Source organism: Hylobates moloch, unplaced genomic scaffold (assembly GCF_009828535.3).
Source record: "Hylobates moloch isolate HMO894 unplaced genomic scaffold, HMol_V3 SCAFFOLD_10, whole genome shotgun sequence".
NCBI lineage: Eukaryota > Metazoa > Chordata > Mammalia > Primates > Hylobatidae > Hylobates > Hylobates moloch.
Genome location: NW_026652285.1, coordinates 27,849,392 through 27,874,951, shown reverse-complemented (window position 1 = coordinate 27,874,951; position 25,560 = coordinate 27,849,392). Strand labels below are relative to the sequence as shown.

The 25,560-nt window shown below is 55.8% G+C and overlaps 1 protein-coding gene across 1 annotated transcript; it reads left to right on the top strand.

The window, feature by feature from the left end:
• Positions 1-3,539: 3,539 nt before the first annotated feature.
• Positions 3,540-23,150, top strand: SLC4A1 (solute carrier family 4 member 1 (Diego blood group)). The gene is made up of 20 exons (XM_032163839.2): positions 3,540-3,621; positions 8,700-8,782; positions 8,908-8,998; positions 9,983-10,044; positions 10,787-10,967; positions 11,063-11,198; positions 11,672-11,795; positions 12,017-12,101; positions 12,254-12,435; positions 12,984-13,194; positions 13,429-13,641; positions 13,816-13,964; positions 14,080-14,274; positions 15,745-15,918; positions 16,294-16,383; positions 16,928-17,094; positions 18,204-18,457; positions 19,969-20,138; positions 20,225-20,398; positions 21,018-23,150. Exons 2-20 carry the CDS (start codon positions 8,768-8,770, stop codon positions 21,096-21,098), a joined length of 2,754 nt encoding a protein of 917 aa, XP_032019730.1. The 5' UTR covers positions 3,540-3,621; positions 8,700-8,767; the 3' UTR covers positions 21,099-23,150.
• Positions 23,151-25,560: the final 2,410 nt, after the last annotated feature.

Here is a 25,560-nt window from a genome sequence, read left to right as displayed (position 1 = left end):
ACAAGACCCTGTCTCTACAAAAAATACAAAACTCGCCAGGTGTAGTGGTGTGCGCCTGTAGTCCCCGCTACTCAGGAGGCTGAGGTAGGAGGATTACTTGAGCTGGGGAGGTGGAGGCTGCAGTGAGCCGAGATCACACCACTGCACTCCAGCCTGGGTGACAGAGTGCGATTCTGTATCAAAAAAAAAAAAAAAAAAAGAAAGAAAGAAAAAGGAAAAAGAAAATGAGAAAGTCTTGTCCTTTCAGAAGAACTCCACCCTCTGCCCACAGAGTCTCCCTCTGGGACAACCCATCCCAACCCGTGATCTGAGCTGTGTGGTCTGAAATAACATCATACGGGGTTCGGGCTCAGCTCACTTCATTCCTGCTGACATCTGCCTGGGCTCCCAGCTTTCTCCCAAGGGAGCATAAATTTGAACGAGGACACATATGGACCTTGGGGAGGGGAATCTGATGGCTCCTCCCTTAGTGCTCTAGGAAGTGGTAGAGCAGTAGTGAGAAGAGGGACTCCAAGGAAAGAGCAGGATGGGCTGTGAGTGTGTGAAGGGCCACTCAGGGCACAGCTCAAGACATCTTGGGGCTCTGCTCAAGCCCTCCAGGTGCCAATCTTTCTGACCATCTCTGTCCAGCCCGGGACATAGTCAAAGGGAGGTAAGACTCCCTCATGCCTTTCTTCCCCAGAGGCCAGCCTAGTACCAGGCACGTGGAGGCCTTCAGATGAATCAAACTGACCCAAGTCCAAATTGGAATAAAATGAGTGAGGGTTGCCCTCACCTCTTCCTGGAAAAGCATAAACAAGAGTAAATGTGGGCCAGGCAAGGTGGCTCACACCTGTAATCCCAGCATTTTGGGAGGCCGAGGTGGGCAGATTACTTGAAGTCGGGAGTTCGAGACCAGCCTGGCCAACATGGTAAAACTCTACTAAAAATACAAAAATTAGCTGGGTGTCGTGGTGGGCATCTGTAATCCCAGCTACTCAAGAGGCTGAGGCAGGAGAATCACTTGAACCCGGGAGGTGGAGGTTGCAGTGAGCTGAAATTGAGCCACTGCATTCCAGCCTGGGCGACAGAGTGAGACTCCATTTAAAAAAAAAAAAAAAAAAGGCCTGACACAGTGGCTCACACCTGTAATCCCAGCACTCTGCGAGGCAGACAAATCATCTGAGGTCAGGAGTTCGAGACCAGCCTGGCCAACATGGTGAAATCCCATCTCTACTAAAAATACAAAAAGTAGCCGGGTGTGGTAGTGGGCGCCTATAATCCCAGCTACTTGGGAGGCTGAGGCAGGAGAATCGCTTAAACCCAGGAGGTGGGGGTTGCAGTGAGCCAAGACTGTGCCATTGCACTCTAGCCTGGGCAACAAGAGCAAAACACTGCCTCAAAAAAAAAAAAAAAAAAAAAAAGATTAAATGTGACATTGGGCAGAGTTAGAAAAGAAACATCTACATTCAGCCAGGGCAACAAGAATGATCTAGAACATGTGGTGTGAGTGGAAAGAACCAGCGTCCAAGCTGCTGTGCCTCTGCCTGGCTGTCTGGTGGGGCTGCCAGGGGGTGGTGCCTGCAGAACAGCCAAACAGCTGGCCAGATTTTCCCCCTAAGCCAGATGATGCCATTTGTTGTTCCACCCCCAGCCAGCTGTCAGTCCTTCCCAGGCCCCAGGAGAGGTGCCCCATTGCTGCCCCCTGCACTCAGCTGTCTCTGACTCCTAGGGCAGGCAGAGGGGCAAGGGGACTGGGCACACTGGCTGGGTCAGGGAGTCAAAGGCCTTCACTTGGCACTCACTGCCACAGGCCACAGGAAGCCAACCCAGTGTGGGCCCAGGGTTTGGGACAGATCCCACCAGCTGGAGCAGGAGAAGGCACCTCCAGACCCCTTTGGCCAGGGCCTTTCTCTGTTCCTGACTGGCACGAAGGTCTGGGTGGTGGGAGGGCTCAGATCCGGCAGAACACCAGCTGTCCAGGCAGATTAGCAGGTCGGAGTGCCCACTCTGGCTTCACCAGCCCGGAGGCCTTGGGCAAGTCACTGCTCTCCTTTTGCTGCCCTTTCTCTGTGAGAGGTGAATAAACATCGTAAACAGTGTTGTCCTCAGATGGGCTTAGAGAGCTTGGCAAGATAGTGCGTGTGAAGCCCAGGCATGGTGCGCTGCACGGGGCACGTGCTGGTCCATTGGGCATTCTTTTTCCTGGGAAAGCCTCTCTGTGGCTTTGTTTCCTCCTCTGTGAAGTGGGGGGTTTGTAGGAATCCAGCGTGACCACAAGATGAAGGCCTCAGCATAGTTCCTGGAACCGAGGTCCTCCATAAACAGGATTCTGCCTCAGGGCCCGCTCCCTCACCTTTTCTCTCTCCACAGGACTCAGCCTCTGGCAGGCTTGTGGTGCAGACAGTGAATGGTCTTGCAGTGGCGGGATTTGTCCACCTGTGTGTCCCTGTGTTTGAGTCTCTTCTGCTTGAGTCTGAACTTCAGGCTGGTGGCCACAGAACCCAACACTCTCACTTTACGGATGAGAAAACGGAAGCCCAGAGAGGGCCAGGGACTTGTCCAGGTTCCCTCAGCCAGTCCATGCCGGAGCTGTACTAGGACACCCTCCTCTCTGTGCCCAGAGCGATAGCCACAACACCCCTTTCTGTCTGCTTGAAAACCCCTCTTCATTCTTGCTGATCTGTACTCATCTTTCAGTCTCTGCCTCTTTAGCAACCAGAGCCTACGAAGAGGTGACCAGGCTCTGGTCACCCCCTGGAGCAGAGAAACTGGGGGTGTAGGGGTGGGAACTGAAGGGGAGGGGCATGGCAGGGGCCGAGAATGCGGCTGTTCTGGCCCGGGGGCCTGAGCCAGGCTGCCTACAGAGGAGCCAGTATGCCCAGACATTAGGGCTTTGTGAGTTGAAGAGCTGGGTATGGGGATGGTTGTTTTGTTGAGCTGACATTGTTTCAGGTTGACTGAATGTCAGTGTCTTAGTGTCCAGGAGCCAGCTCTTTAGAGCCAGCCAGGGTCTTGGGGAGAACGTGGCTGGGGCATCTTAGTCTGGATCAAGGAGGGGAGGGGGCTGTCCGTGCCCCATGAGTGCTGAGCAGTTCCTTGTGGAGAAGACTGCAGAGGAGGAGTGAGTCCTAGTGTGGATACCAAGAGAAACGAGAGGAGCAGGTGCCCTTGCACCTTGGGGCCAGAGCAGAAGGGCCTGGCCAGAGTGGAGGATGGACAGAGGCAGGACAGGGACCTCTGGAGGCTGGTGCCTTCCTGCCAGGGCACTGGGAGCCCTGAGGACAGAGCGATCAAACCTTCGTCCACAAAGGAAGAGCCAAGAGAACTCTGGGGACCAGGAGGGCCCCGGGAGGCCTTGGGGGCTGGCCAGGGGGGTGGGGTGGGCCAGACTCACAGCTGTCCAGATGTGGGTAAGAGATAACTCTGTTTACTGGGCACCCAGTGGGAGCGGGGCGGAGGGGTGGGAAGGGGCTCCCAGGGCCAGTGGGGCGGGCAGATTAGGAGGCGGGGGCATGAGTCAGGGGTTTGCGAGCTGCCCCTGGGGCGCTGGTGCTGTCAGAACGAGTGTGGACGTAGCTGGTCGCAGAGGGCACCAGCGGCTGCAGGACTTCACCGAGGGACCCTGAGGCTCGTGAGCAGGTGGGCAGGGCAGGGAGGGGCTGGGGATGGTCCTTCGGTGCCTGCCCTGAGGGCTTCTACAGGTGCCCAGCCTGAATCTATGCCCAGGTGGGCCGGGCTCCTGACCTCCAAGGGGGTGCAGGTGGGTGGGGTGAGAATGGTACCATGCGCATGTTGCCCCTAAGGGAACAGGCCCACTGGCACCTGAAAAGAGGAGGGTGGCAGGTGGTCAATGGCAGCAGAGGTGTGTGTGGCTCTGGTGCGTGTGTTGCGGGGGGTATCTGATCCCCTCCAGGTATGGGCCCTTGTCAGCTTGTTGGATCTCACAGGCTCAGGTCTCGTCCACCCCAGACTCCTTCCTTCCTAATAGGGGTCCTCAGGCCACCCTCTCTCCCACCTAGGAGGCAGGATGTCAGCTGACACAGTATCCCCTTTGGGACACTTCCAGGGGTCTACCTGGGGCACCTGGCTCCATGCCCAGCGTGGTCGGTATTGGAGGGAACTGCAGAGCCTCCTACCACATGAGAATCTCAAAACACTTAGCTCAGGCTAATTCCATAGGAACTGAGGGCAAATCAGAGGGGACATGAAGATGGCAAGTCTGACCGTAACCCCAGCAGCAGGGATAATGACAGCAAACATTTTCATAGAGCTCGTTATATGCTAGGCACTGTTCTAAGCCCCTTACAGATGTAAACTTCCTTAATGCTTACAACAGGTCTATGAGGTGGGCATCATTATTATCCCCCCCATTTTACAGATGAGAAAACCGAGGCACAGAGAGTTGAAGTCACATGCCGTTAGTAAATGGCAGGGCTGGGCTTTGAACCCAGTCAGTCTGCTGCAGAGTCCATGATCTTAACAACTAACTCTAAACCAGCTAACAGTTGTTTTGTTGGAGGCAACTCAGCATAGTGCTTAGGGATGTGGCTGGAGTCAGGTAGTCCAGGCTGTAACCTGGCTCTGATACCTACCTGCTGGGTGGCTGAAGCAGGTAAATTTCTCTGAACCTCAGCTTTTGCATCTGTAGAATGGACTAATGACATTACTCTTCTTCCTCTTAGAATCCCCAAACCACTTCACACTTCACAGAATGCTTTGGGGATTCTAAGAGTTAAGGCAGTACAGTTCTTTGTGCAGTTCGGGCTGATTACACAAAGGTGGTACCATACCACTAGGAAGCTGTCCCTGTCATCTGGTCAATCTCCTCTCCCGCCGTGTCTTCCCAGCTGTGCTATACCTTCTAGGCTCAGATGTCCCACTCACCCTTATCTGGCCTGGCCCTGGCCAGCTGGCTAGATGGCCAGGTGTTTGGTGCACTTCCAAACTTGGGGCAGCGATCTGGGTCCAGGCCCTTATCAGTGCTAGGCAGCACAAGGCCTGCAGCCGGGGGGCGGCCGGGCTGGCGGGTGGCAATCCGGGTCATGGGTGCGCCCTGTAAGTCTCCAGCTGAACTCAAGGCACCTCTGTTTTCCCCTCTTCTCTCTCACTGATGTCTCAGAACCCTGGCGGGAAGGCGCTCCCATTTTACAGATGGGGTGACTGAGGCCTACAGGCTGGAAGCTGCCCAAGGCCCTTCAGCCAGTCAGTGGCAGAGAGGCAGCCTGGACCTCTGGATTCTCCAGCTCTGAGGGCCCCTCTGACCATTCCAGTCCTCAGATGGGCAACCAAGGCCACAGTCCCAGCCCCATGGGTGGGACTTTTAGTGCCTAAGGCTTAGACACCCTGGAGGCCACTCAGCATCTGAGGCCTAAGAAAGTGCATGGGCAAGTCCAGAGAAGGAAGAAGGTGAATAAAGATGGAAGAGAAAGAGAGAGGAACTTTGGGAGAAGCAGAGAGGGGGGAGGAAAAAGAGAGAGAGAGAATCGGTGGGTCATCAGGGTCCTCAGGGGCAAAGCCAAGACCTGCAGTAGGGACTGCCTCATCCTCAGGTCCAGGACCCCTCCCGCACCCCGTCACTTGCCCCACCGGCCAAGGCAGGGGCCTCTCCCGTTCTCCAGTCTGGTGAGATCCAGTAATTCCCTCCCTACCCCCAGGACTGCAGGGTCACCCATTCCTCAGAAAGAAGGCTCTTTGCACATCCCTTTCTTTTCCCTTTTTTTTTTTTTTTTTTTTTTTTGAGACGGAGTCTCGCTCTGTAGCCCAGGCTGGAGTGCAGTGGCGCGATCTCGGTTCACTGCAACCTCCGCTCCCTGGTTCGAGGGATTCTCCTGCCTCAGCTTCCCGAGTAGCTGGGATTACAGGCATGCGCCACCACGCTCGGCTAATTTTTATATTTTCAGTAGAGATGGGGTTTCACCATGTTGGCCAGGCTCCCTGCCCCATGCCCTCACGTGGCATTTTCCCACCTTGCTCAGCCCACCTGTGCAGCTCCACACAGCCATGCTTCACACCTGGGCTCCCAGCCCTTCGCATCTCACCTGTGCTTGGCTGGGCGCGGTGGCTCCCGCCTGTAATCCCAGCACTTTGGGAGGCCGAGGTGGGTGGATCATGAGGTCAGGAGATTGAGACCATCCTGGCTAACACGGTGAGACCCCGTCTCTACTAAAAATACAAAAAATTAGCTGGGCGTGGTGGCGGGCGCCTATATTCCCAGCTACTCGGGAGGCTGAGGCAGGAGAATGGAGTGAACCTGGGAGGCGGAGCTTGCAGTCAGCCGAGATCGCGCCACTGCACTCCAGACTGGGAGAGAGAGCAAGACTGTCTCAAAAAAAAAAAAAAAAACTCACCTGTGTTTTTAGGCTAGCGCCAGTGACCCCTCCTCCGGTGACTCCACCCCCGGGTGCTGCAAACGCGTCCTGCTCTTCCTCTTGTCATACAGATCCTTGGCACTCAGCACATTCGGCCCCTGGGGTCCATGTCACCTCGGAAGCACTGAGGCTGCCCTGTGTTCCCAGTTTGCCTCCCTGTCGTGGCTAGGAGCTTCCCCAGAGTAGGGACAGGCCTTGTTCAGCTCAGCGCCCCCTCCCACCAGCCCCCCGTGCTCAGCCCCCCCCCCCCCCCCCCCCCCCGCCCGCCCCCCCCCCCCCCCGCCCCCAGTGCTCGGCACCCCCTCCCTACAGCCCCCAGTGCTCGACACCCCCTCCCACCAGCCCCCAGTGCTCAACACAATGCCAGGCAGAGAGTGGGAACCTTTGTTGAACCGACCCAATTGCCTATCACCGCAATGCCCTGTGCTGTAGTGGGCGAGGGGGGAAAAGCCCCTCCACACCCAGTCTGGGGCAACCTTAGGTGACCCCTGTCCTCCCCTTGGACCTGCCCTCACATTCCTGGGGAGGGCACACCTTCCTCTCTGATAGGGACACAACTGAGAAAACTGAGACCTCGAGCTCAGAGGCCTCTTGGCTGGGGCCTAGTCATCCTGGCTCCCCAGTCTCAGAGCCCCAACCCCGCAATAGGGAGCCATTCTTACAGTTATTCAGTAAATGTTTATTGAGCACCTACTATGTGACAGCCACTCTGCTAGGAGTGGGGAATTTCGTGGGGATTGAGACGCACAGGGTCTTTGCACTCAGGTAGTTTCCCTTCCAAAAGCATTGTCAGACAATATGAACACAAATCAATCAAGAAACCATGTATTGTTTTTTTGTTGTGTTTTGTTTTGTTTTTCTTCTAAAGAGTCTCACTCTGTCACCCAGGCTGGAGTGCAGTGGTGCCATCTTGGCTCACTGCAACCTCTGCCTCCCAGGCTTAGGCGATCCTCCCACCTCAGCTTCTAAGTAGCTGGGACTACAGGTATACGTCACCACACCCAGCTAATTTTTGTATTTTTGTAGACACGTGGTTTCACTATGTTGCCCAGTTGGTCTCGGACTCCTGAGCTCAAGCAATCTGCCTGCCTCAGCCTCCCAAAATGTTAGGATTACAGGTGTGAGCCACCACGCCCAACCAAGAAACCATTTAAAAATTAGTCAGGCATGGTGGTGTGTGCCTGTGGTCCCAGCTACTCTGGAGGCTGAGGTGGGAGGATCACTTAAGTCTAGGAGTTTGAGGCTGCTGTGAGCTGTAATCATGCCACTGCGTTCTAGCCTGGGTAACAGAGGGAGACCCTCTCTCAAAAAAATAAAAAAGAAGAAAGAAATCAGCCCAGGCTGAGATAGTGAGACCCTGTTTCTACACACAGATTTTTTTTTTTTTAATTAGCTGGGCACTGTGGCATGCCTATAACTCCAGTTACCCAGGAGGCTGAGTCAGGAGGATCCTCTGGGCCCAGGAGTTCAAGGCTGCAGTGAACTATGATCATACCACTGCACTCTAAGCCTGGGTGACAGAGTGAGACTCTGTCTCAAAAAAGAAGAAAGAGAGAGAGAGAGGAAGGAAGGAAGGGAGGAAGGGAGGGAGGGAGGGAAGGAAAAGAAACCAGAAGATGACAGATTGGGTCAAGGTGGTGGTCAGGGAGGGCCTCTGAAGAGGAGACATTTGAGCTGAGATGTGAGAAGGGCTGAGGTGTTGGGGGGAGGGTATCCGGGCTATGGACAGCTGGATGTGCAAAGGCCCTGGGACGGGAAAGGGCTTAGTGAGTTCTAGGAACCACAGGAGGCCAATAGGCTTGGTGGGGAGAGAGCAAGAGAAATGAAGTGCAAGACGGGGTCAGGAAGAGAAGCAGGACCACATCGTCCGGACCTGCGGACCACTCCCAAGGATGCTGCAGCCCATGCCCAGTGGGCAGCAGCTATTTCTGAGAGAAGAGCATGTGTTTAGAGCCCCTCAGGGGAGCTAAGGCCCCTGAAGAAGGGAGCAGCAGGTCCCCTGGCATTAGCTGAGTCCCAGGGATGGGCAAGAAAAGAAGCCAGGTGAAGACTAGAGAAAGAAGGAGGGAGATGGACCTGAGGGTCACCTGCCTGTCTTCCCCAAACATCCTTCGCTGCTGCCAGCCAGGCTTATCTCTTCCCTGCACTGCCCCTCTCTCCCGGCCCCTGCTCACCTACCCTCACACCTGCAAATCCAGCTCGTTCTCCCGTTCCCTCCACACTTCCTTCCTCTGACCCTACCACCTCCAACACGTGGATCCCCTCCACTGACATGTGGCCCCCTCTGGAAGAGGACCAGGACACCCTGGGATGCCCTGTGCCCCACTCAGCCTGTGCCCTCTGCTGCAGGGACCCGCGGTGCGGGTTATGCTGGGGGCTCAGATCACCGTGGACAACTGGACACTCAGGACCACACCATGGAAGAGCTGCAGGTGGGTGTTCCCTGGCATCAGCAGTGCTCCCACCTGGAGGCTCTGGGGACCCAGTCCTAGACTCCTATCTTTGTTGGGTGTGGAAGAGCCCCTCACACCCCAGCCTCAATGGCCACTTCCCACAGGATGATTACGAAGACGTGATGGAGAAGAATCTGGAGCAGGAGGAATATGAAGACCCAGGAGTCCCCGAGCCCCAGGTGGAGGAGCCGGCAGGTGAGCCCCTCTCCCTCCCTCAGCTGGGATGAGCTGCTGAGCCCTAGACAGGGACAGGAGGGGCACTTGTCCTCTCCCCTTCTCCACAGTCCTCCTCCCAAGCCCCACGGGCCGGGCCAGGCCGTTCTCCCCTCAATTCTGGCTGATTGAAGGATAAACAGAGTTTTGTTTGAAATGATCACAGGAGGTGGCTGGGAGAGCAAGGGCAGTCACCCATCCAGTGCCCCTACAATGTGAGAAGGGCGGGCAGCCCATCTGGGACAAAGGCGTGAGCCCACATGCCATCTGTGCCCATCCAATGCCAGCTTCCAGGCCAGAAAATGGGCTTGTTCTTGGGGAAAGAGGTCCTGAGAAATGAGGGGCTTGTGGGGACCCTCCTAGGTAGAAAGACACCAGGAACCACCCTGCCTTCCCGGGCCTGTCCAAGGTCTTAGGTAGGGAGCCCCAGGCAGGACCTGTTTACTGTCAACAGGACTTAAGTGCTGGAGATTGGGATTAAAGTTAAGAGGCCCCTCTTGGAAATGAGGGCTGGGGGTGGGAGGGGGGAATATAAGGGGCTGACCCACCCTGGTGCCTGAGCTCAGTGAGACACTGCACTGACGGGCTCATTGAGGCAGGTGGGAGGAGAGAAGGGAGTCTGGTCTCAGAAGTGGCAGGGGAGGGAGGAGGTCCTAGGAGGATCCTGAAAATTGCCACTCAGGCCTTTGCCGTCATCTTGGAGAGGTCCCTTCACTTCATCACTGCGGAGGGGTAGGCCTCCCTGGCTGAATCCCAGGTGTCCTCAACAAGGCTCGGACAGGGAGCCCAAGGCTAAGCCCAGCACAGGTGTGGGGAGCCTCATTCTGCTGAGTGGCCAGTGTGGGATGGGCCACTGGGAAGGAGGGGGCATCCGCCCGTGCCTGGGTCTCTGAGGCTCACGGTGGATGGTGAAGAGCCTCAGATGGGGGACGGTCAGGTCAATACTAACTGACCTCTGGTTTTCAGCTCACGACACCGAGGCAACAGCCACAGACTACCACACCACATCGCACCCGGGTACCCACGAGGTGAGGACCCCAGCCTCCCCCGTTCTTTCCCATGCTACCTTTGGGACCCACCATTTGATCAGGGAAGAGAGGAGCAAGGGGATAGAGGCAGCTTCAGGCTGGGGGAGACCCTGCAGCAGATAGAGGAGCAAGGATCCCAGGAAATAGGTGGGAGGGATGCCCCACTAATGGGGAGGCCTGGGCCCCTTTCCAGGAGCACCCTGAGCAGGGATAACCTGATTGACAAGGGCTGAGTCCCCAGGCCCTCAGGCCCTGGCTGGGGGAAGCACAGAATTAAAGACTTGTTCTCCTCTGCCCAGGCCCCTCAGGTCCCCACTGGCCACTGAACTGTCTAGCTGGTTAGGAATTTGGGGCAGCCCTCAGCTATGGCCCTTGGAGCAACCACCTGGCCCCAGGGACATGCTGAAGCACATCCACGAACAATCTTAGAGGCTGGAGACTGACCCAATGACTCCAAAGTCCCCTTTAGCTTCGGCCCGCCAGGCCTCTGCTTCCCATTCCTTTCCATCCCCAGTGGCTTCTCCAGCATCCCTTTGGGTCAGGGTTCTCCGAATGCCTTCTGCAATGGGGTAAGGGCCTGGCCAGGAAGTTGGGAGATAAGGGAGTGGTGTGAGCCGTATCTACGGACACTTGAGCACAGGGATCCAAGCCTCACAAGCACAAGCCTCTCTCGAGAGCGGCTGAGCACCCACTATGCCCTGGACTATGCCTGATGGACTAACTCAGCCGCATGGGGCCACAGGTCTACGTGGAGCTGCAGGAGCTGGTGATGGACGAAAAGAACCAGGAGCTGAGATGGATGGAGGCGGCGCGCTGGGTGCGACTGGAGGAGAACCTGGGGAAGAACGGGGCCTGGGGCCGGCCGCACCTCTCCCACCTCACCTTCTGGAGCCTCCTAGAGCTGCACAAAGTCTTCACCAAGGGTGAGCCTCCTGGGCCCTTCTGGGCCTCCTGCAGATGAGGACTGTTGTGGGGTGCTGTGGCCCAGCCTGCCAGCTCACTCCTCCACTGCCTGCAGGTACTGTCCTCCTAGACCTGCAAGAGACCTCCCTGGCTGGAGTGGCCAACCAACTGCTAGACAGATTTATCTTTGAAGACCAGATCCGGCCTCAGGACCGAGAGGAGCTGCTCCGGGCCCTGCTGCTCAAACACAGGTGCCCCTGCCTGCCAGGGCCTGGATTCCATATCTAGTGGGCCCACTTCCCCAGCCCACTTGCCCCAAGTTCTCCCCCGGGATCCAAGTGGCCCTACCGTCACCAGGCAGGGGCCCACTTTCCTCCACTATGGCTCCCATCTCTGACACCTTGAAAGGGGTGGCCATTTCCTATGCTCAGAGTTGGGGGCTGCTGGTCCCCCGGAGGGCAGACCTGCAAGGCCCTTTTCTCTAGCCACTCTTTTGTTCCTGCCTCGTCATTCCAGAGGCCACCCACTTACATCGACAACGTTCTTGGAGAGGAGGCTCTGATTCTCCTTCCATCCCAGGGTCTCTCTGGTCTGGTCTGGGAAGTCCCAGATGTCTACCCTTGATGTCTACCCCAGTCCCTTGATGTTCAGCCTTGATCCCTCCCACCACTGATAGCTCGGCCTGAACAGCTTACTCAGCCCATGTCCCCTGTACGTCCTGCAGCCATGCCGGAGAGCTGGAGGCCCTGGGGGGTGTGAAGCCTGCAGTCCTGACACGCTCTGGGGATCCTTCACAGCCTCTGCTCTCCCAACACTCCTCACTGGAGACACAGCTCTTTTGTGAGCAGGTGAGTCAGTTACAGGGTCAGGGTCAGGGTGGGGCAAGGAGAGAGCTTCCTCAAACACCAGCAGGGGTCCTGAAAAACCGTCCACAAGCAGGGGACCAGAAGCACTCCTGCGCCCGGGGTGTGTCAGGAGAGTTGGGAAGCGAGAATGGGAAGGGCAGGATGCTCAGGTCTCCCAGGTCAGACTGGCCCGAGGACTCCCGTCACCACCCTCCTTCCCACAGGGAGATGAGGGCACAGAAGGGCACTCACCATCTGGAATTCTGGAAAAGATTCCCCCGGATTCAGAGGCCACGCTGGTGCTAGTGGGTAAGAACAGGCATCTCTACCCTCAGCCCTCCACACCCCTTGTGTCCTGGCTCAGCCTATCTTTCCCTCAGCCTGGACCCCCGCAGCCCCATCTCTTCAGGACACCCACCCTGGGCTCCTCGGCCTGGCCTGATCTTCTCATCCCCTAACAGGCCGTGCCACCTTCCTGGAGCAGCCAGTGCTGGGCTTTGTGAGGCTGCAGGAGGCAGCGGAGCTGGAGGCGGTGGAGCTGCCGGTGCCTGTGCGCTTCCTCTTTGTGTTGCTGGGACCTGAGGCCCCCCACATCGATTACACCCAGCTTGGCAGGGCCGCTGCCACCCTCATGTCTGAGAGGGTGAGGAAGGGCCGGAGAGGGCTGGGCTGGGGAAGCTTGAGAGCTGGGTGGTGGCTGAGGCCCGCTCTCCAACCTGGCCTGGGTTACTTTAGGTTCACTGGTTTGACCCATTCAGCCTAATCCAGCTGCTGCTATCCTACCTGGCGGGGGCAGTCAGGGTGTGCAGTCTGGCCCAGCTCTGCCTGCTCTGGCCTGGTCTCGTCTGGTTGGCTTTGGCCTGGCTTAGTCTAGTCCAGCTCACTCTGACCCGGTTCCACCTGGTCAGGTCTGGCTTGGTCGGGCCTAGTCACTTCTAGTTTCATCTAGTCTGCTTAACCCACCAGGTTAGCTTTAGTTCCTTCTCCTTTCCCCACCCAGGGCCCCTGTCTGTCTCCCCAGAGCCCTTTCTTAGTGGGGAGAGTAGGGGTGGGAGCGAGCAGGAAAAGCAGTTCCTGGCAATGGGAGCTGCTGCCTGAGGGGGTTCTGGTCCCTGGAGGCCCTGGCTGTGGACTCCTGGCTCCTTTCCCTCCGCAGGTCCGGGCAGCCCTGACCCTGTCTCCTGCCCCTAGGTGTTCCGCATAGATGCCTACATGGCTCAGAGCCGAGGGGAGCTGCTGCGCTCCCTGGAGGGCTTCCTGGACTGCAGCCTAGTGCTGCCTCCCACCGATGCCCCCTCCGAGCAGGCACTGCTCAGTCTGGTGCCTGTGCAGAGGGAGCTACTTCGAAGGCGCTATCAGCCCAGCCCTGCCAAGCCAGACTCCAGCTTCTACAAGGGCCTAGGTACCTGCCCTTCCCAGCCGAGGCTTTCTGAGCCCCCACCGACCCCCAGACACCTCAGTGTAGCCTCTGTCTCCCATCACATGTTCCCCTCTCACCGCTCCCTTTGCCCACATCTTCCAGCCTTCTTGGTCACCCCATTCCCATCAGACAATCTCCCCTACACCCTCCAGTCCCCTTTCCCCTCACCTCCTCCAGCTACTCCCTCTGACCATGCTCTTATATCCTCCACCACAGACTTAAATGGGGACCTAGGGGGCCCCGGGGGCCCAGATGACCCTCTGCAGCAGACAGGCCAGCTCTTCGGGGGCCTGGTGCGTGATATCCGGCGCCGCTACCCCTATTACCTGAGTGACATCATAGATGCATTCAGCCCCCAGGTCCTGGCTGCCGTCATCTTCATCTACTTTGCTGCCCTGTCACCTGCCATCACGTTCGGCGGCCTCCTGGGTCAGTGCCAATACCTGTCTCCCTAACTCTTGCCTCTGACCCTCTGGCCTCTGTCTCAGCCCCAACTTCTGACTCTGACCCTCCAGACCCCTGCATCAGGCTGACCATGACTTGCTCTATGGGCCCCTGGAAATGATGTCCTGAACTTGATCCCACTGTGACCTCTACCCACAGGAGAAAAGACCCGGAACCAGATGGGAGTGTCGGAGCTGCTGATCTCCACTGCAGTGCAGGGCATTCTCTTCGCCCTGCTGGGGGCTCAGCCCCTGCTTGTGGTCGGCTTCTCAGGACCCCTGCTGGTGTTTGAGGAAGCCTTCTTCTCGGTAGTTCTGTCCTTGCCCCACTGACCCTGTCATGTCCCCCCGCCCCACCTGCCTGATGCACGGTGCCTTGCCCCAAAGCCCTTTGTCTGACCGACTTCTTCTGACCACCCTGCAGTTCTGCGAGAGCAACGGTCTAGAGTACATCGTGGGCCGCGTGTGGATCGGCTTCTGGCTCATCCTGCTGGTGGTGTTGGTGGTGGCCTTCGAGGGTAGCTTCCTGGTCCGCTTCATCTCCCGCTATACCCAGGAGATCTTCTCCTTCCTCATTTCCCTCATCTTCATCTATGAGACCTTCTCCAAGCTGATCAAGGTGGGGGCCTATGGGGATGTTAATGCACACGGGAGGTTGTGTATAAGACTGAGACAGTGGCCAGGCACGAGGGCTCAGGCCTGTAATCCCAGAACTTTGGGAGGCCGAGGCTGGTGGATCACCCGAGGTCAGAAGTTCAAGACCAGCCTGGCCAACATAGTGAAACTCCGTCTCTCTTAAAAATACAAAAATCAGGAGGTGTGGTGGCATGCACCTGTAATCCCAGCTACTCGGGAGGCTGAGACAGGAGAATTGCTTGAACCCGGGAGGTGGAGGTTGCAGTGAGCCGAGATTGTGCCACTACACTCCAGCCTGGGCAACAGAGCAAGACTCCATCTCAAAAAAAAAAAAAAAAAAAAAAAACTGAGCCACTGTGTCCTTGCACATGTGTCTGTGCAGCATTTGTGTGGCTTTGCTTTCACCTGTGTACATAACCATGTGACTGTGCATATGACTGTGGCAACATATGTGTCTGTGTCAACATGTGTCTGTGTCTGTGTAGTCACACATCTGCACACAGGACTGTGCAGCTGTGTTGACTGTGACCACATAAGTGTTGGCACCTGCTGCCTGTGGCCAGCACTCTTACTGAGGCATGAGAGGGTGCCTCTGTGTGCACATGTCCAGTTCATGACCACACATGATGTGAGCAATGGGTAAGTATGGGCGTGACACTGAGCATGTGAAAGTACATGCACAGTGAGAGCAGGGGGCACTCTGGAGCCTCTGAAGTCCCCCACTCCCTCCCCTGCACTTGTCCTCAAGAGCTGCAGGGCTTGTGGATGGAGTGCCCAGCCACCTTGGCTTGGCTCCCATCATCTTAAGCTCTGCTTGCCTCTGTACCTGCATTTTATATGGAAGAAGGGTGGGCCCTATGTGTTGTCCCCTGATTCTGTTGGATGGAGGGTCTTTCTGTGTCCAGGTCTTTTAACCCCTTGTTAGAAACTTCCCTGACCCTTGTTTCCTGACCTCCAGCCTTCTCATGTCTTCCAGGTCCTGGGTGTGTATGTGTGCTCGCACACACACCCATTGCATTCCATGGCCCTCCCTGCCCAAACCTAGGCTGTCTTCATTCCTGAAAACCAGGCTGTAGAATCCCATTTATCCTCTGTTTCCATGTCAATTGAGGAAGAAGATGGATGGATGGATGGATGGACGGATGGATGGATGGATGATTGATGGATAATGAGTGGGTGGATGATGGATGGATGAATGGATGGATAAATGGGTGGATAGATGATAGGCAGGTGGATGGATGGGTAGGTGGATAATGAATGGATGGATGAATGATCAATGGATGATCAATGGATAATGGATAGATTAATGACAGATGGGTGGATAAATGGATGGATGATGAATTAATAGATGACTGGATGAATGGATAGTAGTGCTGGGTAGAGTTAGCTGGTGGTATTTTCCAGCCCCAGCCAAAGCTGGGAGGGAACAGAATGCCTTGGTTTTCTGCTGCAGATCTTCCAGGACCACCCACTACAGAAGACTTATGACCACAACGTGTTGATGGTGCCCAAACCTCAGGGCCCCCTGCCCAACACAGCCCTCCTCTCCCTTGTGCTCATGGCCGGTACCTTCTTCTTTGCCATGACGCTGCGCAAGTTCAAGAACAGCTCCTACTTCCCTGGCAAGGTCAGCACACCCTCCTCGCCTGTCCTTGCCAACACTGCCCTATCCCAGCCCAAAGCCCCCCACTCCAAATTTCCCAGTGCCCTTAGCTTCCCTTCTTTTTCAGATTCCCATTCCCAATTCCAACCTCCCCTGGCCCCATCCTTAGCTAGGGTTTCACTCTATGGGCAAGCCCCTCCCACTTTCACGGCATGCCCAGCCTGAGAACTGCTGGGGGAAGAAGAAAGGAGGCAGACATAGCTGAGGTGCAGGACAGGGCATTAGATGCTGACGGATCCCCTGGCACAGCAGGGCCCCCTAGGTGAATATAGGGCAGGAGGAAGGCAGGAGGTGGGGAGTGACTGGGCACTGACCACTGGTCCTTTCACCTGCCCCCAGCTGCGTCGGGTCATCGGGGACTTCGGGGTCCCCATCTCCATCCTGATCATGGTCCTGGTGGATTTCTTCATTCAGGATACCTACACCCAGGTGACCCCTCCTCCCAGCCCTCAGACCATGATACCCCCCAGGTCCTCATTTCCACCCCCCAGCATGCCCCTTCCCTAGAATAGCTTTCCTCAACCTGAAGCCAGCTGGGACTACCTCTACCCCATCCCTGCCTCCTCTGGGAGTCCCATGTGCTTCTCACAGCCCCAGAGGACCCCTGTGGCCAAAGCAAGGGGCTGGGCCAGGTTGCCACCTTCATTCCTTAACCCAGAGCAGTAGGAAGAAGTATTCTTTGGTGCCAGGCAGATCTAGGCATGAATCCCAGCTCTGCCGTCAAATAGCTGTGTGATATGGGGGAAGCTACATAACCTCTCTGATTCTCTTTCCTCATCTATAAAGTGGGGAACGAGCAGATGGATGTAAAGGGATTAGTGTAATGATTAGGTACAGAGCAAGTGCTCAATATAAGTAAGTTCCCAAGTGCCGCCAACCTAACTGCCCGACCCCCAGGACCCTGGCTCCTCCTGCTCCCACCCTTCCCCATCCTCCTGCCCTTGGCATTCTTACCTGCTACCCCCTCCCACAGAAACTCTCGGTGCCTGATGGCTTCAAGGTGTCCAACTCCTCAGCCCGGAGCTGGGTCATCCACCCACTGGGCTTGCGTTCCCACTTTCCCATCTGGATGATGTTTGCCTCCGCCCTGCCTGCTCTGCTGGTCTTCATCCTCATATTCCTGGAGTCTCAGATCACCACGTGAGAGACAGGGTGGGGGCTGGGCCTGGGAGGGTGGGAGGCAGGGACCGTTCCCTGGCATTCTCCCAAGCAGGCAAGAGACCCAGGACTGCAAGCTAGTCCCTGCGGGTGTGTGGCCCTCCCGACTAGCAGGAATAATGAAAAGCCAGGGGCAGTTCCAGGTTTTGTGGGACCAGAAATTGTATAATTTGGAGAGCTCTTTTTAAGAAAAAAAAACGTGGCCCGGCGCGGTGGCTCACGCCCATAATCCTAACACTTTGGGAGGCCGAGGCGGGCAGATCACCTGAGGTCAGGAGTTCAAGACCAGCTTGGCTAACATGGTGAATCCTGTTTCTACTAAAAATACAAAAAATTAGCCGGGCATGGTGGCACGAGCCTGTAATCTCAGCTACTCGGGAGGCTGAGGCAGGAGAATCGCTTGAACCTGGGAGGCGGAGGTTGCAGTGAACCGAGATCTCGCCATTGCACTCCAGCCTGGGCAACGAGAGCGAAACTCCAACTCAAACAAAAAAAAAAGCGCCAGGCGAGGTGGCTCACATCTGTAATCCTAGCACTTTGGGAGGCCAAGGCGGGGGGATCACGAGGTCAGCAGTTTGAGACCAGCCTAATATGGTGAAACCTCGTTTCTACTAAAAATACAAGAATTAGCCGAGTGTGGTGGCATGCGCCCGTAGTCCCAGCTACTCGGGAGGCTGAAGCAGGAGAATCACTTGAACCTGGGAGGCAGAGGTTGCAGTGAGCCAAGATTGCACCACTGCACTCCAGCCTGGGCGACAGAGCAAGACTCTAGAAAAAAAAAGAAAAAGAAAAAAATGCAAAATGACAACTATAAAATTAGGTGCTGGATCTTGGAGGGGCCTGTACAAGCAAAGCTCCCTGAAGCTGAAGCTTCATTGCCTACAAATCAGCCTTGAATGTTGTGAAGACATTTCTGCTCTTAAGAGTTTGGATTCTCAAGATAGGGCGGGAGGGAGTGGAGCAAGGAACTCAAAGAGCAAGGGGCACAGAAGACAAAACTGAGCTACAAGGACACCAAGTATGGAGAAGGAAGGAGAGGGTGGAGGAGGCAGGGGAGAACTCTGCTTACCCCTCGCCTTCCCCTACCGCAGGCTGATTGTCAGTAAACCCGAGCGCAAGATGGTCAAGGGCTCCGGCTTCCACCTGGACCTGCTGCTGGTAGTAGGCATGGGTGGGGTGGCCGCCCTCTTTGGGATGCCCTGGCTCAGTGCCACCACCGTGCGTTCTGTCACCCATGCCAACGCCCTCACTGTCATGGGCAAAGCCAGCACCCCAGGGGCTGCAGCCCAGATCCAGGAGGTCAAAGAGCAGCGGATCAGCGGACTCCTGGTCGCTGTGCTTGTGGGTGAGTGAAAGCAGGGTCGCGTCTCCACCATCCTCCTGTCCCCCACCCCCAGCCCCTTCCCCTTCCCGTTCGGACCCAGCACCTCCTCCAGCCTCCCCCATCCTGCACCACTTCCCCACATCTCCCCAGCATCCCCTACTCACACAAGGGGATCCTGGAAGAAAGGCCAAGGCACTGGGCTGGGCGTCTGAGCAGGGAGGAAGGCGGCTCTACTCTGAGGCCTTCTCCAGACCAGAACCCACCTTCTAACTTATCCAACAGAAGTCCAGTGAACTGTGGGTTCTAGCCCTGCCCTGCTGCTAACCCAGTATCCCTCCTTGTCTCTGGGTCTCAGTTTCCCTGTCTGCACAGTTGGAGGGTTCATCAGATGTCCCCAAGTTCTCTTCCAGCTCAGCTGCTCCATGACTGATACAAGGGGCAGTGCTCCAGGCATAGTCTAGGGATGTGGGGGAGAAGAAAGAAGGGTCACTGGGGTTGATTTCAGTTCTGGAGCAGCCAAGAGTCAAGCTGGGTTCGGTGTGGGCAGTGCCATGGTTGCAGATGGAGAGGGCAGGGAAAATTCTTAAAGGAGGCAGTTGATGGCATTCTGGGCCGGGGTGAGGAGAAAGGTCTGTGTGTTTGACCTCTGTGACCCTCATTAGGTTAAGGGAGTGGGCTTAAGTCAGGCAGGCAGGGCTTTGACTACCTGCCAGCTGTGTGGCCTTAGGCAGGTTGTTTACCTCTCTGAGCCTGTTTCCTCATCTGTAAAATTGGGGTAATACCTATAAAAAGGACCGATAGAGGCCAGAGGTGGTGGCTCACGCCTGTAATCCCAGCACTTTGGGAGGCTGAGGTGGGTGGGTCACCCTGTCCAACATGGTGAAACCACGTGTCTACTAAAATTACAAAATTAGCTGGGCATGGTGGCGCACGCCTGTAATCCCAGCTACTTGGGAGGCTGAGGCAGGAGAATTGCTTGAACCCGGGAGGTGGAGGTTGGAGTGAGCTGAGATTGCACCACTGCACTCCAGCCTGGGCGACAGAGCGAGACTCTGTCTCAGAAAAAAAAAAAAAAAAAAAAAAAAGGACCCATAGGAATGGCTCTAGGCCAGGCGTGGGATCTCAACACTTTGGGAGGCCAAGGCAGGAGAATCACTTGAGCCCAGCAGTTTAAGACTAGCCTGGGCAACATAGTGAGACCTTGTCTCTACTAAAAATTTAAAAAAAAAAAAAAAAAAGATCCAGGTGTGGTTGTATGTGCCTGTAGTCCCAGCAACTAGGGACACTGAAGCGGGAGGATCACTTGAGATCAGGAGGTCAAGTCTGTTGTGAGCCGAGATCACACTACTGCACTCTGGCCTGGGTGACAGAGCAAGACCCTGTCTCAAAAAAAAGAAAGAAAGAAAGAAAAGAAAAAAGGAAATGGCTCCATATGGTGCCTGTGTTTTATTCCCAGCCCCATATAGGGGCCTGACCCCCACTGGCGCCAGGCCTCGGGCACCCTGGGCTGAGACTGTGCGGCTCCCCCACAGGCCTGTCCATCCTCATGGAGCCCATCCTGTCCCGCATCCCTCTGGCTGTACTGTTTGGCATCTTCCTCTACATGGGGGTCACATCGCTCAGCGGCATCCAGCTCTTTGACCGCATCTTGCTTCTGTTCAAGCCACCCAAGTATCACCCAGATGTGCCCTACGTCAAGCGGGTACAGGACCCTTTTCTGGCTGCCCAGCCTGGGGTGGTAGAGGGTGCCGGGGTGTGGTAGGCACTGACCCCAGCCTCCACTTGCAGGTGAAGACCTGGCGCATGCACTTGTTCACGGGCATCCAGATCATCTGCCTGGCAGTGCTGTGGGTGGTGAAGTCCACACCGGCCTCCCTGGCCCTGCCCTTCGTCCTCATCCTCACTGTGCCGCTGCGGCGCGTCCTGCTGCCGCTCATCTTCAGGAACCTGGAGCTTCAGTGTGTGAGTGGCTGCCTGGGCCTGGGGCACAAGAGCTGGGAGCATGCGAGGGGCGCGTCTCAGAACTAGGGCAGGCAGGACAGCGTCATGGGTAAAGTCTGGGGCTAGGGCTGGTGTCCAGGTTATGGCCTGCCGTGTCCTAGCATATGACCTGGAGCACGGGGCCTTGCTTCTCTGCGCCTTCATTTTGCTCACCTGTAAAGGGGGGAATGATGGCACGGCTAGGGAGAGGTCAAGAGGCAGACAGGGTGTGCTGCTCGTGAGCTGGACCCCTCAGCAGCAAGTCCTGCCGTCTTCCGAGTCATTTGGGACAGAGTCACTCTTCTAATAGGATTCTTCCACAGGGTGACTCAGGTCACTGTGGGGCTGCCCTGGTGAAGAGGTCCCTTGCTCACCCTCTGCAGGCCCTCCCCTGCCAGGGTCCACATCCCCAAGGTTGCCTCCCGCTTTGACAACGACTCATTTAGGCCAGTCCTAGCTGCTGGGGAAATAAAACAGGACTGGCCCAAGGTTCAAGACAGCCAGACCCTCTCCTAACTCCGGAGGTGCCTTTCGTGCCCGGGGAGGGCTCTTCTGTTCCCAGGGTCTCTCACCCTGTCTCTCTCCTGTCCCTCCCCTCCAGCTGGATGCTGATGATGCCAAGGCAACCTTTGATGAGGAGGAAGGTCGGGATGAATACGATGAAGTGGCCATGCCTGTGTGAGGGGCGGGCCCAGGCCCTAGACCCTCCCCCACCATTCCACATCCCCACCTTCCAAGGAAAAGCAGAAGATCATGGGCACCTCATGAACTCCAGGATCCTCCTGGAGCAGCAGCTGAGGCCCCAGGGCTGTGGGTGGGGAAGGAAGGCGTGTCGAGGAGACCTTCCACAAAGGGTAGCCTGGCTTTTCTGGCTGGAGATGGCTGATGGGGCCCACATTAGGGGGTTTGCTCCACAGTCCCTCCTGTTGCCACACTTTCACTGGGGACCCCGTGCTGGAAGACTTAGATCTGAGCCCTCCCTCTTCCCACCACAGGCAGGGGCAGAAGCAAAGGCAGGAGGTGGGTGAGCAGGTGGGGTGCTTGCTGTATGAACTTGGGCAAGTCCCTTGACTTTTCCGGCCTATATTTCCTCTTCTGTAAAATGGGTATATTGATGATAATACCCACATTACGGGATGGTTACTGAGGACCAAAGATACATGTAAAATAGGGCTTTGTAAACTCCACAAGGACTGTTCTACAGCAGTCATCATTTGTCTTTGAACCTACTCAAGGTCACATAGCTGGGATTTGAACTGAGCCGTGCAGCTGGGATTTGAACCAGGCCTTCTGATTTCGAGGTCCGAGCTCTGTCCTCTGTCAGTCATGCGTCCACTTTCCCTTCCCCTGTGACTCCTCCCTTCCCCACTCTGCTCCCAGCCCCTACCTTGAGACCCTCTTCTCTGGGCCCAGAGAGAGGCGTCCTGGTGAGGGCAAGGTACAGGCAAGGATGATCCAGCGATTGAGCCTGGAACTCAGGCCTCCTAAGTGTTTGGTTCCTCCCTCTAAACACTCATTAGTTCACTCATTCATTCATTCCACAAACATTTACTGAGGGCCGTGGAATCAGTGAACTCTGAGGGGACTGAGACAAGCCCTGCCCTGGGGTGGGGGTGGGGGGCAAGGTACAGTTGATTCTACATTTGGATAAGGAGTGGGGGAGGGTGGGAAGGTAGGGGCAGGACAGTGAGGGGGTTTGTAATTTATTAATTGTGTATTTTCTAAGAGTTTTCAACATATTTCGGCTTCACATACACCTCCAGGCCCCTCATTTGAGACCCATTATCCTCAACCCCATCTAAACTGAATCTTGGGGAGAACCCAGATCTGACCAATTGGGGTAGGAGACAGCAGGCTCTCCAAGAACATGGGCAAATTTATTTTTTTATAAAACAAAAAGATAAAAAGAGTTGAAAGATGTGGAAGTGGTGAGAGATGGGGGAAACAGAATCAGGAAGTGGTAGAAAAGAGAGGAGGTGGCCGGGCGCAGTGGCTCACATTTGTAATCCCAGCACTTTGGGAGGCCAAGTTGGGCGGATCATTTGAGGTCAGGAGTTCGAGACCAGCCTGGCCAACATGGTGAAACCCCGTTTCTACTAAAAATACAAAAATTAGCCGGGTGTCGTGGCAGGCACCTGTCATCCCAGCTACTTGGGAGGCTGAGGCAAGAGAATCACCTGAACCCAGGAGGCAGAGGTTGCAGAGTGAGCCAAGATTGCACCACTGCACTCCAGCCTGGGCAACAGAGCAAGACCCTGTCTCAAAAAAAAAAAAAAAAGAAGGAAACATCAGCCTTAGGGGCCACAGACTCAACATGTGTGTGTGGCAGGGTTCCAGCCCAACATAGGGTATGATTATTTATACCTCCCAGGCTAGCTCAGTCCATAGGAGGCTCTCCAGGTGTCCCTGAAAGCTGACACCCACCTTTCACCGCTTCAGCATGCTACAGGTCAGTTTCCTCATCTGTAAAATGGGGATGATAATGGTACCTACCTTGCAGGGTTGTTATAAGGGTTAAAGGAGACAGTGCAAGAAAAGGCCTTGGTTGGTGAAGAGCCCAACCTCGGGGGGAGCTGCTGGGATCCTTATCTTGATTGTGATGTCCCTGTCTCCCCCTCCCCTTGCTCCTTGAACATGGCCAAGGAAAGTGAAAAACAAAAATTATTCACTCTTGTAGCACCCTTCCACTTGATGCCTGGGAATAGGTTTTGCCAATAAATGTATCTGTGTTGGAGTGGCTGCCTTGCCTGAATTCCCGTTCCCAGAGTCAGGGGTCCTAGGGGTCTTGGCTGAACTAGGTGGGCATGGTGTGTGTGGCATGGGCCTGGCACAGGACTGCATCTATGCGGCAAGGGGAGCCAGGCTGAAGTGTGACCCTGATCCCTAGGGTGGGAGGCCAGCACCCAGAGAGTGGGTAGGGAGCAAGAGATGAGATTATGCTCTGAGACTCCTTCCTGTCCTGAATAAGCAAGACCTGTGGGGGTGGGAGGAGAGGCTGTAAGGGGACCTTGCCCCCTGCCCCTTGTACTTGTGAGCCCCCAATTCCCTTTAGATCAGTGGACCCCTTACCGGGAAGCTGGACAGCACCTTTGACAGAGATGACCAGAGAAGAAAACAGAGGCCCAGAGAGGGCACATGGCCACACAGGCACAGCGTCTCCTGGCCAGCTTTCTGCTTACACTTACCCTGGTCCCCTTTGGAGGCTCTGTCCCCTACCCCCAACCACTTCCAGCAATTCTAGGGTGCTGCTGGGCTAGGTGTCCTCCACCCCGGGAGAGGAGGGTTCCGGGACTGGGCATCTGCCCTCCCCAGACTTCCAGTGAGAGGTCAGTGCAGGGCTGGGCCGCCTGGCTTCCTGCCCTAGATCTATATTTACTGCCTATCCCCAGCTGACCCCTCCCAGGCTGGCCAGGGCAGCTGCCAAAGGGCCAGAGAGCTAACTCTGCCAGATGAGAGCCATCCCAGCATCCACCTCCCACACATAGCAGCTGCAGATCCCCACAGCCCTGGCCCTGTCCCCAGGGCTTGCCAGACCCCCCATTCCCCACCTCCAGGACCCAGAAGTCAGGCTATGAGACAAGCCTGCAGAGACCTCAGGCCTTAGGCATCCCCAGGCCTCTTCCACAGGCTGGCTGTGCAGCCTGGGACAAGCCAGTCCCCTCTCTGGGCCTCCGTTTTCTGCTGGGCTAATTCTTCCTGACAGATCCTTTCCATCGCTAGAAAAGGATCCTTTCCATCCTTTTCCAGCTCATCATATCTGGACTTAGGGGAATAAATGCTGCCTCAATTTGGGGGACCACTTCCTGCCCCTGCCAAGGGTTAAGCCCCTCTCCATGTTTTTAATTGCAATTCTGAAACATTACCTGGAGCTTGGGCAGCAGGGGAGGCTGGGACCCTGGCCAGAATCCTTAGGGCATTGCTACTCAGTGGGGCTCTGGGAGCAGCAGCAGCACCATTTCTAGGGAGCTTGCCAGTAATCTAGGAGCTCAGGCCCTGCCCCAGAGTTGAGAAATAAGAATCTGCATTTTAACCAGATGCCCAGGTGATGTCCAGCACGGGAAGCTGGGCCTTAAGAACAGAGAGCCAAGGAGCAGAGCGAGGGTGTGCAGACCTTAGGTTTCTGCTCGTCCATCCCACTCCTCCCACCCTTAGAGAAGATTCGGAGGCCTTCTTGGGGGAGTAGAGGGGGCCTGGGGTGGGTGCGGGGTATCACGGCAAAGAGAGAGTGGCTGGACCACAGCCTGCCTAATCCCCCTTGCACTGCACCTCAGACCCCAAACAGCTTGGGCCAGGAAGGCATTAGGGAAATGTGGGGGACACAGGAATCCCCCCAGACTGACTTCCTGCCTGGCCGGAGGCCTCACACTACCCCAACTTCCTGTACCTCACATGATCCCCCATCCCCCAATACACACACACACACACACACACACACACACACACACAGAGTCTCTGGGTTTTTTGGGGAGTTTTTTTGGTTTTTTATTTTTTTTTTTTTAGATGGAGTTTTGCTCTTGTGGCCCAGGCTGGAGTGCAGCGGCAGGATCTCGGCTCACTGCAACCTCCACCTCCCAGGTTCAAGCGATTCTCCTGCCTCAGCCTCCCGAGTAGCTGGGATTACAGGTGCAAGCCACCACCCTGGCTAATTTTTGTATTTTTAGTAGAGACGGGGTTTCACCATGTTGGCCAGGCTGGTCCGGAACTCCTGACCTCACGTGATCCACCCGCCTGGGCCTCCCAAAGTGCTGGGATTACAGGTGTGAGCCACCGCACCTGGCCAGTCTCTGGGTTTTAACTCCTGCTTGCCCATTCAACTCTTTTGTGAAAACCATGTCAACGAGAATGAACTACTGTAATGAGGTCAACATTTGTGTGTGAACACAAAGGAACCCCATCCTGATAAAGGAAGTAATTCAACAGACTCAAAAAGCTCCGGGCCTGAAGATAATTTATAGGACTATCTATGTGAGCAGAAAGCTAGAAAGAGCCCAAATACTCAGAAATAGGACAGCAGTTAGTAAATTATAGTAAATTACCCTCCATCAATATAATGGACCACTAGGCAGACCTTAATAAGAATAATTATGAGGAAGCTATTGGATCAACTTAATGGCATCACATGATCCTGGGCCTTTGAGGCCAAG

What these genes read in the sequence shown, in the direction of transcription:
- SLC4A1 (XM_032163839.2), top strand. An exon ending in CCTGGTCGCTGTGCTTGTGG is followed by an intron (nt 18,458 to 19,968) that starts GTGAGTGAAAGC and finishes GCTCCCCCACAG; the next exon opens with GCCTGTCCATCCTCATGGAG. An exon ending in ATGTGCCCTACGTCAAGCGG is followed by an intron (nt 20,139 to 20,224) that starts GTACAGGACCCT and finishes CTCCACTTGCAG; the next exon opens with GTGAAGACCTGGCGCATGCA.